Source organism: Nycticebus coucang, chromosome 12 (assembly GCF_027406575.1).
Source record: "Nycticebus coucang isolate mNycCou1 chromosome 12, mNycCou1.pri, whole genome shotgun sequence".
NCBI lineage: Eukaryota > Metazoa > Chordata > Mammalia > Primates > Lorisidae > Nycticebus > Nycticebus coucang.
The window spans coordinates 29,438,139-29,452,764 of NC_069791.1; the positions used below are offsets into that span (position 1 = coordinate 29,438,139).

General features: G+C 43.8%; 1 protein-coding gene and 1 pseudogene across 2 annotated transcripts in view; one reads left to right on the forward strand and one right to left on the reverse strand.

Annotated features, from left to right (window-relative positions):
• DENND5B (DENN domain containing 5B) overlaps positions 1-8,413 on the forward strand; it is a 212,163-nt gene extending 203,750 nt beyond the window's left edge. For both annotated transcript variants that reach the window (XM_053554201.1, XM_053554202.1), the window contains one exon: positions 1,876-8,413. In XM_053554201.1, the coding sequence (XP_053410176.1) occupies positions 1,876-2,059 (184 nt within the window). In that variant the 3' untranslated portion in view covers positions 2,060-8,413. The remainder of the gene's footprint in view (positions 1-1,875) is intronic.
• A 516-nt stretch (positions 8,414-8,929) lies between these two features.
• Positions 8,930-9,636, reverse strand: LOC128561906 (DNA-directed RNA polymerase II subunit RPB11-a-like; annotated as a pseudogene).
• Positions 9,637-14,626: the final 4,990 nt, after the last annotated feature.

A 14,626-nucleotide genomic window follows, 5' to 3' on the forward strand; every position in this document is an offset into this window, starting at 1 on the left:
GTCCCAGCTACTTGGGAGGCTGAGGCAAGAGGATCACTTGAACCCAAGATTTTGAGGTTGCTGTGAGCTTAGACACCACACCATTCTATTGAGGGTGACCAAGTGAGACTCTCTCTCAAAATAAATTAAATAAATAAATAAAAATTAAAATATAGCTGGCATTTTGGCAGCCACCTGTAGTCCCAGCTACTTGGGAGGCAGAAGCAAGAGGATCACTTGAGCCCAAGAGTTTGAGGTTACTGTGAACTATGACACCATGGCACTCTGCATAGGGCAACAAAGTGAGACCTTGTCTCAAAAAATAATAACAGGTTCGGCGCCCATAGCACAGTGGCTACAGTGCCAGCCACATACACCAGAGCTGTGGGTTCAAATCCAGCCCCAGCCTGCAAACAACAATGACAACTACAACTAAAGAATAGCCGGGTGTTGTGGCGGGCGCCTGTAGTCCCATCTACTTGGGAGGCTAAGGCAAGAGAATCACTTGGGTAGACCAGATATTTGTTTGCCTAAAGCTAAAGTTTGTCTACAGTGGTGTGGCTGTTCCAGGGACATCAGAAATCTGTCACGGGACATACTCAGAACCTGATTGACATTGGACTCTGGCTTCGTTCAGTGATCATAAACTACAGAATGGTTCAATCCAGGATTTTGTTCTTGTCACCTTTTTCATAAGGTCATGCTTCTGACATGCTTTGGGCAACCAGAGAGATTACCTAGGTTAGTATGATAGAATTGTGCTGTCTCGTCCAGCTTACTTACAGATGGGAATACTTAAGGGTGAGAGAGATTAAATTCTTTTTTTTGTTTGTTTTTGAGGTTTGAGGTTGTTGTGAGCTGTGATGCCACAGCACTCTACCAAGGGCAACATAGTGAGACTCTGTCTCAAAAATAATAATCATAATCATAATAGCAACAATTGTGGAATTCTTGTTATATAAATGTCATCTTCTATTTAAGACTATTTTTTTTCTCTTTGTTTATAAAAATGATACACAGGCACTATGTAATCCATTAATTTTAAAACAGTTTTCAGCATCATAGGAAATGAAACACACAGGCCTTTAGGAGAAGCTTTTTTACACTATCCATTTCTTTCCTAAACCTTGAGATCCCCAAACTGAGATTTAGGATGGCCTGGTTGGGGATTCTCGATAAGGATGTCTTAGGTACTCAGCATTACATTACTAACGTCCGGGTTTGATCAGGAAACATTGACGGTGGGAGATTTTGTCCTCCTGAATCAGCTGGTTTGCAGAACTGAGTTCTGCATTTCTTCTTAATAAAAGGGGCCCAATTGTAGCTGTGCTTTTGAAGTTCCTTTTGAGCATGATCTTTATCTCCTTTTATCTCTATACTGTTCTGATTTATTAGACCAATGCAGACCTTCTTCTGGTTATACAATCTAATGTTTTTCTGCTTTGATTTTGTTCTTACCTTGTTATGTTGGTAAGAAAAAAAAAAATCCAAATCCCTACTATTTAACGTAGTCTTTCTTCTAAAAGGTCAGCAGTGTATTCTGGCATGCCTTGCTACAGAATAATGTGCCTGTTAAAAAAAAAAAGACATAGAAAATAACATTCTGCTTTTTTTAAAAGGTGGTGAAATGAGAATAGAGAATGTCTTTAATGTGCATACACTTTCTAATATACTCCCAGAATATAATGGGTTTTCCCATTAGCTTTACACTGTCTCATTACTGTGTTTTCACAAGTACATATCCAGTTTCTTGGCCTTGGTTTCCTCTCTGCTGACCTCACAGCGAGGCCACATTTTGTACCACCCAGTCTCACACCTCCCAGTTGAGCACAGCACTGTTTGCATGTTCCTGGCAAATCCAGCCATGCTCAGGGCTTGTTTCTGTTTGGTCTATAGGGACCGCCTGCTCCCACAGTGGATCCCGCTGTTAGCCGAGTGTCCTGCCATCACTCGAATGTATGAAGAGAGCGCCCTCCTGCGAGACCGCATGACCGTCAACTCCCTCATCCGGATTCTGCAGACCATTCAGGATTTCACCATAGTTTTAGAAGGATCACTCATCAAAGGAGTGGATGTGTAACCCACCTGGCTAGAAACTCTCAGTCCAAACTTGCTCCTGATCCTTCCCCAACCATGGGAACTGATTTGGGCTTGTCTGACATTAGTGAGTCGCTACAGGGGAGGGGCAAGCCTACCTTATGCCCCATTTTGAACAATCCTCACTCTACAGACAAGGCAAAATGTTGTATTGTAGTTCATTTGAACCTGAAATTTAGTATAAAATAGAATATTTTCATGTGTTAGATGTCTGTAAATATGCTATCTTCTTTAAGAAATTATATTACTGTAATAAGATGCTTTTCTTAGATTGAATATTACCTGTGACTTCAAATAAGTAGCTTCATAATATTGGGGTTGGGGGGGAAGAGTGGTGCTAGTAAGGAAGAAGCCAGTAAACATGTAAATACAGTGCAACACAGTTGGGCCTTTTTTTTTTTCCTCCAGGTATCACAAAGGAGCCCAGAATGCGTGTCACGTAGTAGCCATCCATCCTGGTGTCTGATCCTTTGTGTTGTGAATGTACACAGCTTTACCTACTGTATGGACATCCTCACTTGCATCTTTTAAGTTACAAACTGTTTTATATATTTGAATTGTGAGTCACTTTTCCAGTCTTTTGGAAACATTTTTTTGTCGGCACAAGATGAAGATATAATTCAAGTATTTTAAATACTAGACCCCAGGAGCTTGGCTGAACTAGAAAGAGAACACACAAAGCCCTGAGAAGTGTGTTAAATTGTGGGATTATAACTTCTTTACACTTCGGAGAGATTAGCCTAGACTAACTTCATTCTTGGCATTTTTATTTTTGTGATTTGAGGTACTTTGGGGAAATGTGAATGTCAAAGTGTTAGACTCCTGGTCGTAAGCACTGCACAGGGCAGTTTGATTCTGTATTTGTGATATGGCCATCTGAACTCTTCAGGATAATCAGGAGGCCTGTCTTTGTGAGGTTCCCAGGGCCCCCCCTCCCCATCTGTGCCCATCCCCCCTCAGGAAATGGAAGGAATGTGTAAGGAGGAGGAGGGCTCTGGATGGGTTGGAATGTTTTTGTGAAAGTATTTGTTGACCATGATAATGCAAATAACAGAAGGAAAGAGAAAGAATGAATCCTTTCTGGGCATTTCAGAGCAAGCTTAATGTTCCTTTGTAAGAAGGGCTGATAATGTAAAACAACTAACCCAGAGAAGTTAAAAGCCACTGCAGCACAGACTGACAAAATGGAAGCAAGGCAAAAGTCAACAACTTTGAAAGACCAAAGGTTGCGAGTAACTTTCCAGTTTGATATTTTATAAAGAAGTTAAGTAAACACAGTGTTAGCTAGTTGCCATAACTCTTCGTTTTCTGGTAGGTCCTCTAACTGTAGTTAGGCATTTGCACATTGTTAGGAGCAAAATCGTCTCAGCAGAGCTCCAGGTTTTATTCTCACTTGTGGGTGGGAAGCAAAGCTGTGGCCTCTCAGAACCATGTGCAGTGTGAGGGTCCTGGCGTCAGCCAACAGTGTTATGTCCCTTACTTCCCGGAGGAAGAAACTAATGAAACAAGTGCCTCCCTTGTATCAAATACTGTATTTAGCCAAGAAACAGCCCCATTTAACATGTGACTTTGTACTTGAGAAAAAGGGAAGCTGACGGCTGCATTTAGAAACCCGTAGAAATGGTTTAAAAATATGGTTCTGGGGGACCTGGGTAGACCAGATATTTGTTTGCCTAAAGCTAAAGTTTGTCTACAGTGGTGTGGCTGTTCCAGGGACATCAGAAATCTGTCACGGGACATATTCAGAACCTGATTGACATTGGACTCTGGCTTCGTTCAGTGATCATAAACTATAGAACGGTTCAATCCAGGATTTTGTTCTTGTCACCTTTTTCATAAGGTCATGCTTCTGACATGCTTTGGGCAACCAGAGAGATTACCTAGGTTAGTATGATAGAATTGTGCCGTCTCGTCCAGCTTACTTACAGATGGGAATACTTAAGGGTGAGAGAGATTAAATTCTTTTTTTTGTTCGTTTTTGAGACATTCTCACTATGTCATCCTCTAGAGTGCTAGGGCATCATAGCTCACAGCAACCTCAAACTCTTGGGCGTTAGCGATTCTCTTGCCTCAGCCTCCCAAGTAGCTGGGACTACTGGCACCTGCCACAAAGCCCAGCTATTTTTTATTGACAGTTGTCATTGTTTAGCTGACCTGGGCCGGGTTTGAACCTGCCAGCCTTGCTGTACATGGCTAGCACTGTAACCACTGTGCTATGGGCACCAAGCCAAGAGATAAAATTCTTACTCTTAACCCCACAGCTGGTCATTAACAATACAGGGTCTAGAATTCATGGGTTTTTAAATTATATCAGGCTGCAAGGGACTGGCCTTCCAGGCATTCTTTCTCCTGTTGGATCTTTATTCATCTGCCTCTAAGAGTAGGAAATGAAGATTAATATCTATAAGGATTAATATTCATTTTAACACATTGCACTCGTCATTGAGCATTATATCTGTTGTAAAAACCACGAGCAAAGGGCGGCGCCTGTGGCTCAGTCGGTAAGGCGCTGGCCCCATATACTGAGGGTGGCGGGTTCAAACCCGGCCCCGACCAAACTGCAACCAAAAAATAGCCAGGCATTGTGGCAGGTGCATGTAGTCCCAGCTACTCAGGAGGCTGAGGCAAGAGAATCGCTTAAGCCCAGGAGTTGGAGGTTGCTGTGAGCTGTGTGAGGCCACTACCAAGGGCCATAAAGTGAGACTGTCTCTACAAAAAAAAAACAACAAAAAAACCACGAGCAAAGTTGAATTTGAGGCATGTGAATAAAACTGTTCCTTTAAAAAGTATTTCCAAAACAGTTATACCTGAAGTATCATCTTCAACTTGGAGTAGTATGCCTGTAATAGTGAAAAATGAGTGATCAGACCCTCAGCCCTTGGTCACCTTGGGAACCTGAGTACTTACTCCAGTGATAGGGCTACCTCTGAACACCTGGTACCCCTGTTCTCAGCTGTTTGAGTGGCCTACACCCCATTCTTTTGAATAATTCTTTCAGAATTAGTATTTGGAAACAACATTCCTTAGGATCTAAGTTTGATGAATAAAAAGAATTTTGAAGGTGATTTTGTTGTGATAAAGAAATAAGGCTTAGTTTTTATGTGACTTTTAACGTCTCTCAGTCAATACCAAAATATAATGAACACAACAGTATCAGGATGGCTAAACTAAATGTATGTAGCATCTTAAGCTCACTTTTGGAAGGACCGTTCCCATATAAAAGTATCTTTTCTGCTATTTTAAATTAATATATTGTTGTAGAATTACAACTCAAAGTAAATAAAAATCCATTTTTTAATTTTTTTTTTCTCCAAATAAAACTAAATGCCTGGGACCATACTTAGTATTTTCACTTAATAATAGCTTGAAAAGAAATTGTTTTAAAATTCAATTGCCAAGGCCAGGCATGGTGGCTCACACTTGTAATCCTAGCATTCTGGAGCCCAAGGTGGGTGGATTGCTTTAGCTCAGAAGTTGGAGAAAGGCCTGAGCAAGACTGAGACCCTTGTCTTTACTAAAATTAGCTGGGTGTGGTGACTGGTGCCTATAGTCCCAGCTATTTGGAAGGCTGAGGCAAGAGGATTGCTCGAATCCAGTTAGTTTTTTGTTTTGTTTTGTTTTTTTGTAGAGACAGAGTCTCACTTTACCACCCTCGGGTAGAGCCGTGGCGTCACACGGCTCACAGCAACCTCTAACTCCTGGGCTTACGCGATTCTCTTGCCTCAGCCTCCCAAGTAGCTGGGACTACAGGCACCCGCCACAACGCCCGGCTATTTTTTTGTTGTTGTTGCAGTTTGGCCGGGGCTGGGTTTGAACCCGCCACCCTCGGCATATGGGGCCTGCGCCCTACTCACTGAGCCACAGGCGCCGCCCAGTTAGTTTTTTTTTTATTATTATTGTTGGGGATTCATTGAGGGTACAAGAAACCAGGTTACACTGATTGCATTTGTTAGGTAATTGTGTCTTGCCCCCAAAAGGTGTGTCTCACACTGAGACCCCCCTCTTCCTCCCCTCTCTCTGCTTTTCCTTTCCCCCACTCCCTCCCTTTTCTCTCTCTCTGCTCTCCTCTTCCCCCACCCCCCCCACCATGTACGAGGTCATTAATTGTTCTCATACGAGAATTGAGTACATTGGTCAGTCCAGTGAGTTTGAGGTTGCTGTGAGCTATGATAACCATAGCACGCTACCAAGGGTGACAGAGTAAAGCTCTGTCTCAAAAAAAAAAAAAAGAGAGGGAGAGAAGGAGGGAGGGGGTGGGGGAAAGGAAGAGCAGAGAGAGGGAAGGACAGAGGTGGGTGGGGGTCAGTGTGTGACACATCTTGTACACTCAATGAATCCCCAACAATTAAAAAAAAAATTGCCAAAAATACTACTTTTTTTTTTTTTTTTGAGACTAGGTCTCACTCTGTTGCATGGGGTAGAGTGCAGTGGCATTATCACTGCAACTCCTGGGCTCCAGCAATCCTCCTCCTGCCTGCCTCAGTCTGCTGAGTAGCTGGGGCTATACGTACATGCCATCATTCCTAATTTTTCTTTTTTTTTGTAGAGATAGGATCCTTGCTTCATTGCCCAGGTGGGTCTTGAACTCCTGGCTTCTAGTAATCCAACTTATCAAAGTGCTAGGATTACAGGCATAAGTAAGCCACTGTGCCCAGCCCAAAGTAGTTTTCAAATGCCCTAGAACTCCTAATCTAAACCTTTGTGGCACAGTGGCTTTATACCCATGTTAGTATTATGTATGAGATCTGTGCCCTGGTCAGTGCCTTACAAATGACTGAGGCCATGTGAAGTAATAAAACAGGGGTCTAGGTGAGAAAAAGCCTCTCTCTGCCAAGGGCAAAAATAAAGCCCCTCCCACCCCACCTCACCCCTGTTTTCCATTGGGAATGAAGATTTGCTACAAGAAACCTAAAATGAGCAAAAGTTTGGATTTCCCTCTAAAATTTATTTCAAATGTTTTACACATTTTTATATATTTTTTAACCCTGTGGTATTTATTTTAACATGGCTGTCTTTAAAAAATAATCTTCATGAACTTCTGTCACACTAATGATGTAGGGGAAATACTGAATTGCTCTTATTTTCTTTTTTGGCAATAAAGCACTGTTTGTAAATGTAATTGAAAAAGAAAAGTTAGGAATATATGTAACATTTTCAGTATGGTACCTGTGATAAAATTTATTTTTAAATTAAAAAAGAAAAGACTATACATAACAGCAATGTGTAGTATATGTTGACAGCCCTAAGATATTTTGAAACATGAGGCAACAGATGAGGACCTCAGATCCCCAGGGAAGTATTTCTTTGCTGCATTGGGAGTACAGCTCTTCATAATGAAATACCTTCTTTCAACTAAGAATTATGATTTTTCAATAAGTTCTTCATTTAGGAACTATGAGTATTTTCTGTGAGGTTTATAGAACTAAGTTATCCTTGTCACTATTTTGACAGGACTGTTTGAACTTGAGCTCTTTGTATTTCAGTATTAACACCCCTTCACTGATAGAGAGTCTTGAGCCCTTCTCTGTTTTTATAAAGTGAGTCCTATTTCCAAGTCCTCTGTCTTTTCAAGTCTCTGTTTCTTACATATTTATTACATGACCATTTAGCAAAACAGGAGACAGAAAAAAATAATGAACTATTAGATCCCTTTTTCCTGTTAAATACACTTATAAATCTCTTGACTCAACTGAATTCCAGACTTTTTGAAGGAGTTGCTAATGTAGTGTGATCAAAAGAATCAAAGGAGAACTTGATTCTCCAAAATCTTACTAGAGCTGATGGCCCTGTCAGGGACAAGGTACAGATTGGCTTTAGAAAGATATCACATTAAGCTAGAGTGAAGAAAAGTCTCCAAAAAAGTTTCTCCTCACTTGAAAGGATCCAGAGTATTCTAGGGTCATGTAGGCAGGAGTCATGCCTGGTCCAGTTACTTGAATGTACTTGTGTGGATCCAGTTTTCATTCTAAACACCAAATCTTGATGACAGTGGGAAGGTATAGTAAGGAGTTCTGTTGTCAGACAAATGAGGGTGTGAAATAAATAGAAAAAAATCCTCTGTGTTACACTTGAACCATGTATAAATGTCCATTGCGTATCGTTTTTGAAAGTTAGCATTTCTGCATTTAAATTATATTGTTTTTGTTTGTATTGTTAACAAAATGCATCAGAACTGGATTTTTTTCTCATTTGAACACAATATAAAATTTAGAGTATTGTGATATTAAGCACTTTAACATACATATCAGACAAACTGACGTGGGTTTTTCAGGTTTTGAAGTACATTTAAATAAGACTTTTCATGCTTTGTTCTTTACAAATAAAACTGTGGGGTTGATACTTTTTTGCTTCATTATTGTATAATAGAATCTTTTTTTTTTTCCTTTTCCTGCCATACTTTATTAGGAACGTAAAACAGAATCTGTGGGGCGGCGCCTGTGGCTCAGTGAGTAGGGCGCCAGCCCCATATACCGAGGGTGGAGGGTTCAAACCCGGCCCCGGCCAAACTGCAACAGAAAAATAGCCGGGCGTTGTGGCGGGCGCCTGTAGTCCCAGCTGCTCGGGAGGCTGAGGCAAGAGAATCGCATAAGCCCAAGAGTTGGAGGTTGCTGTGAGCTGTGTGAGGCCACGGCACTCTACCCGAGGGCCATAAAGTGAGACTCTGTCTCTACAAAAAAAAAAAAAAAAAAAAAACCAGAATCTGTGTACAGGCCCCCTCAGTTTCAGGGGTAAGAGGTTCATGGCATAGCAGCATGAGGGTCACAGCCTCCACAGGACTGCCGGCTCTCCTGCTTCGTGCACGGAGGGAAGATGGGAGGTGGGCTCATAGGCCAAGCAAAGAGCCTTTCAGCCACTACCCAATTCTTCCTTGCTCGTCTTCAGTGGCCACCAGGAACCACTCTTCCAGCAGGCTCAACTCACTGATGAGGTTGGTGATGGCTTTGGTGAAGGCCTTCCCGGGGCATAGTCTGGTGTGGTCTGTACTCGGATGATGATCTTGTGCACTAGGGGGTGGGGGACTTTATGCACCTGTGGGTCCTTCAGCACTGTGATTTTTTTTTTTTTTGGTAGAGACAGAGTCTCACTTTATGGCCCTCGGTAGAGTGCCATGGCATCACACAGCTCACAGCAACCTCCAGCTCCTGGGCTTAAGCGATTCTCTTGCCTCAGCCTCCCGAACAGCTGGGACTACAGGCACCCGCCACAGCACCCAGCTATTTTTTTTGTTGTTGCAGTTTGGCCAGGGCTGGGTTTGAACCCGCCACCCTCGGCATATGGGGCCGGCGCTCTACTCACTGAGCCATAGGCGCCGCCCAGCACTGTGATTTAATAATTTTTCCTGGGCGGCACCTGTGGCTCAAGGAGTAGGGCGCCAGTCCCATATGCCGGAGGTGGCAGGTTCAAACCCAGCCCGGCCAAAAACCACAAAAAAAAAATAATTTTTCCTACTATGTGGTCTTCTTTGTTGATAGTGAACAAACAGGCATTGAGTACCTTGATGTCCTTGATAATGGTGATCTTCCTCTCTCAAAGAGCAGGAAAGGCTGGAGGGGCGTTCATGGTAGCGCCACGGCAGTGTTCAGACTCCCAGTGGCCACCACCACAGCCTCTAGGATCTTATTGTATAATTTAGATACTGACTGTTACACAGGGCAAGAGAACCAGGTAAAAATATAACCAGCTGAGTTACTGGTTATCCAGAATGGATGAAAAAATTGAACCCTACCTAACATCATACAGAAAAATCAATTCTTGGGGCTTAATAACTTATAAATGAGTGTTGGGAACAGTGGCTCATGCCTATAGTCTTAGCACTTTCTGAGGCCAAAGTGGGAGGATTAAGACCAGAGATTCAAGTCCAGCCTGGGGAACATAGCAAGACCTTGTCTGTACAAAAAAGAAAAAATAGAAAAATTAGGGCTTTCTATAGCTCAGTGGTTGGGGTGCCAGCCACATACACCGGGGCTGGTGGGATTGAACCTGGCTCAGGCCAGCAATGACAAATGCAACAAAAAAGATGGCCAGGTGTTGTGGCGGGTGCCTGTTGTTCCAGCTACTTGGGAATCTGAGGCAAGAGAATCACTTGAGCCCGGGAGTTTGAGGTTGCTGTGAGCTATGATGGCACAGTACTCTACCCAGGGTGACAGCTTCAGACTCTCCAGGAAAAAAAAATAATAATAATAGAGGGCGGCGCCTGTGGCTCAGTGAGTAGGGCACCGGCCCCATATGCCGAAGGTGGCGGGTTCAAACCCAGCCCCGGCCAAACTGCAACAACAAAAAAAATAGCCGGGTGGCGCCTGTGGCTCAAGGAGTAAGGCGCCAGTCCCATATGCTGGAGGTGGCGGGTTCAAACCCAGCCCCGGCTAAAAACCACAAAAAAAAAAAAAAAAAATAGCCAGGTGTTGTGGTGGGCGCCTGTAGTCCCAGCTGCTTGGGAGGCTGAGGCAAGAGAATCATGTAAGCCCAAGAGCTGGAGGTTGCTGTGAGTCGTGTGACACCATGGCACTCTACCGAGGGCAGTAAAGTGAGACTCTGTCTCTACAAAAAAAAAAAAAAAATAGAAAACTTAGCTAGATGTGGTTATAGCATGCACTTACAATCCCAGCTTCTAGGAGGGCTGAGGCAGGAGGATCACTTGAGTCCAAGAGTTTGAGATTACGGTGAGGTATGATGATACCACTGTACTCAAGCCTGGGCAACAGAGCAAGAGCCTGTTTCAAAAAACAAACAGAAAAATAACACTATTATCTAGGGCTCCAGGTCATGAAAAAAAACTTAATGAGAAAGGCAAAACCAAGTTTTTTAGAATAAACTATTGGGGGCGGCGCCTGTGGCTCAGTGAATAGGGCGCCGGCCCCATATGCCGAGGGTGGCAGGTTCAAACCCAGCCCCGGCCAAACTGCAACAAAAAAATAGCCGGGCGTTGTGGCGGTTGCCTGTAGTCCCAGCTACTCTGGAGGCTGAGGCAAGAGAATCGCGTAAGCCCAAGAGTTGGAGGTTGCTATGAGCCGTGTGATGCCACGGCACTCTACCCAAGGGCGGTACAGTGAGACACTGTCTCTACAAAAAAAATAGAATAAACTATTGACTGTATTTATGAACTTGGAAACTGATGGAGTCAAATGTAGGACCCGCCCAAATAGAACCATCCCTCTCAGGAAAGAGTGAATGTACCGGTCTCCCCCTCCAACGCTTTAAATTCCCATCCACCTTAACCGACGTGCTGACTCCTTTCTTAGACTCAGCAAGTGAGAGGCTTTGCCCACAATAGAACCTTGACTCTGATTTCTTTTCGTTCACATTTCAGAATAATCTTTTATTTTCGGTCCTTGACCTCTCAGAAACTTTCTTAAAAGACACTTAAATTAATTTATCTTAAAATTAAGAGTTTCTCAATATGGTAGCTCACATCTGTAATCACAGCGATTTGAGAGACTGCAGTGGAAGGATCTCTTGAGGCCAAGACATCCAAAGCAGCCTGGGCAATACAGTAAGGCCCTGTCTCTAAAGAAAAACTTTAAAAATTAGCCAGATGTGGTGGCACATGACTAGTGCCAGCTGTTCAGGTAACTGAGATAGGAGAATTGCTTGAACCCAGGAACTCAAGGCTGCAGTAAGCTATATGATGCCACTGCACTCTAGCCTACATGACAGAGAATTTCTGGTTGTCAGAATATCGTAGAACCTCCAGAGTTGACCACTTCCTCACCTTGACCAGTTTGTTACAGTCCCTTGGGTTGTCAACTTACAGAGGTTCTACTGTACACCATTAAAAGAAAAACATACAGGGCAGCGCCTGTGGCTCAAGGAGTAGGGCGCCGGTCCCATATGCCGGAGGTGGCGGGTTCAAACCCAGCCCCGGCCCAAAACCACAAAAGAAAAAGAAAAACATACACTATAGACTAGGCAAATATATTTGTAGCCCCAGCTACTCGGGAGGCTGAGACAGGAGGATCGCTTGAACCCAGGAGTCTGAAGTTGCTGTGAGCTAGGCTGATGTCTCAGCACTCTTGCCTGGGGCAATGAAGGAAGACTCCAAAAAACCAAGTGAATCTGATTACCTACTATGTGTTGAGGTTATGGGCATACAGCAATATAAAAATGCACATCAAAGAGCAGCGCCTGTGGCTCAGTGGGTAGGGTGCCGGCCCCATATACTAAGGGTGGCAGGTTTGAACCCAGTTCTGGCCAAACTGCAACGAAAAATAGCCAGGCGTTGTGGCAGGCTCCTGTAGTCCCAGGAGGCTGAGGCAAGAGAATCGTCCAAGTGCAGGAGTTAAAGGGTGCTGTGAGCTGTGACGCCACAGCTGTCTACCCAAAGGCAATAAAGTGAGACTCTATCTCAAAAAAAAAAAAATGCATATCAAATTTCTGCTGTCAAGGAGTTCATATTCTTTTTTTTTTTGTAGAGACAATCTCACTGTACTGCCCTCGGTAGAGTGCCGTGGCGTCACACGGCTCACAGCAACCTCTAACTCTTGGGCTTACGCGATTCTCTTGCCTCAGCCTCCCAAGTAGCTGGGACTACAGGCGCCCGCCACAACGCCCCGGCTATATTTTTTTTGTTGTTGCAGTTTGGCCGGGGCTGGGTTTGAACCCGCCACCCTCGGCATATGGGGCCTGCGCCCTACTCACTGAGCCACAGGCGCCGCCCAAGGAGTTCATATTCTAATGGAGGAGTTACATAATAAATATGATAAGTAATATATATAGTAGTTAGATAATAATAACAGCAAAAAGCTGGGTGTGGTGGCTCACACTTAGAATCCTAGCACTTTGAGAGGCTGAGGCAGGTGGATTGCCTGAGCTCCCGAGTTTGAGACCAGCCTGAGCAAGAGTAAGAACCCCACGTCTACTAAAAATAAGAATAAAAAAAATAGATGAGTGTGTGATGGACCCTGTAGTCCCAGCTACTTAGAAGCCTGAAGGAAGGGGATGGCTTAAGGTTGCTGTTAACTATGATACCATGACACTCTACCCAGGGTAACTAAATAAGACTGTCTCAAAAATAATAACAACAATAGCAATGAATAGTGATTGAAAGTACAACTGGGGCTGCTGGGAGATAGACTGCAATTATGAATGGATTTGTCAGGGAAGGTCTCACTGAAAATGAAGTTGGCTTTAACTGAGACTGGAAAAGGTATAAGAAACCAGTTTGTAGGAAGAGCATCAAGTTTGCTTTTGGTTTTTCCCTTCTGTTTCCACTTCCCCTTCCCTAGCTTCTCACTTGCAAAACTTAATTAATTAATGTTAATTAAACTTGCTTTTGGTCATATGAGTTTGAAATGCTTTTTTTTTTCTTTGTAGAGACAGAGTCTCACTGTACCGCCCTCGGTAGAGTGCCGTGGCGTCACACGGCTCACAGCAACCTCTAACTCTTGGGCTTACGCGATTCTCTTGCTTCAGCCTCCCGAGCAGCTGGGACTACAGGCGCCCGCCACAACGCCCGGCTATTTTTTTGTTGCAGTTTGGCCGGGGCTGGGTTTGAACCCGCCACCCTCGGCATATGGGGCCGGCGCCCTACTCACTGAGCCACAGGCGCCGCCCCTGAAATGCTTTTGAGATGCTTGTTAGACATCCAAATAGAGGTACTGAGTAGGTAGTTGTGTATATAAATTGGAAGTTCAGAGAAGAATGATAAAGTATTTGTCAGGGGTAATGTAAAAAATTATGTATTCGAGTTCTTCAGAAACACAGAACCAATAAGATATGTACATATAGGGCGGCACCTGTGGCTCAAGGAGTAGGGCGCCGGTCCCATATGCCAGAGGTGGTGGGTTCAAACCCAGCCCCGGCCAAAAAAAATAAATAAGATATGTACATATATATAGCAAAATTCATTTTAAGGATTTACTGTATACAATTGGGGAGTTCAAAATCTGTGTAGTAGTCTGTCAGATTGGAAACCCAGGGAAGAGATGCCCTTGGAGTCCAAAGGGGGTCTACTGGCAGAATTCCTTCTTGCTGAGGGTCTGGCAGGTGGGGAATCAAGTCTTTGTTACCTGTAGGCCTTACCTAATTGGATGAAGCCCATCCACATTGTGAAGGTGGTAATCTGCTTTCCTGAAAGTCCCCTATATAAATGAGGCAAGGGATCACTTGGTCCCTAGAGTTGGAGGGTGAGGCTGGCTGCGGTGGCTCACGCCTTGTATTCCTAGCACTCTGAGAGGCCAATTTGAATGGGTCTCCTGAGCTCATGAGTTCAAGACCAGCCTAAACCAGAGCGAGACCTCATCTCTAAAAATAGCCAGGCATTGTGGCAGGTGCCTATAGTCCAAGCTACTCAGGAGGATGAGGCAAGAGAATAGCTTAAGCCCAAGAGCTGAGATTGCTGTGAGCTGTGACATTACAGCTCTCTACTGAGGGTGACTAAGTGAGACTCTGTCTCCAAAAAAAAAGGTTGGTGGGGGGGGGGCGGTAATGGCAGATTTCCTGCCAAGCAATTACAAAAAATTCTGGAAAATAGTAGAATAACATATCAGGCTACCTCCAACCACAGAGCTTGAGGAGTCCAGAATCAGCATGCAATTTAGCAATTATCACAGGA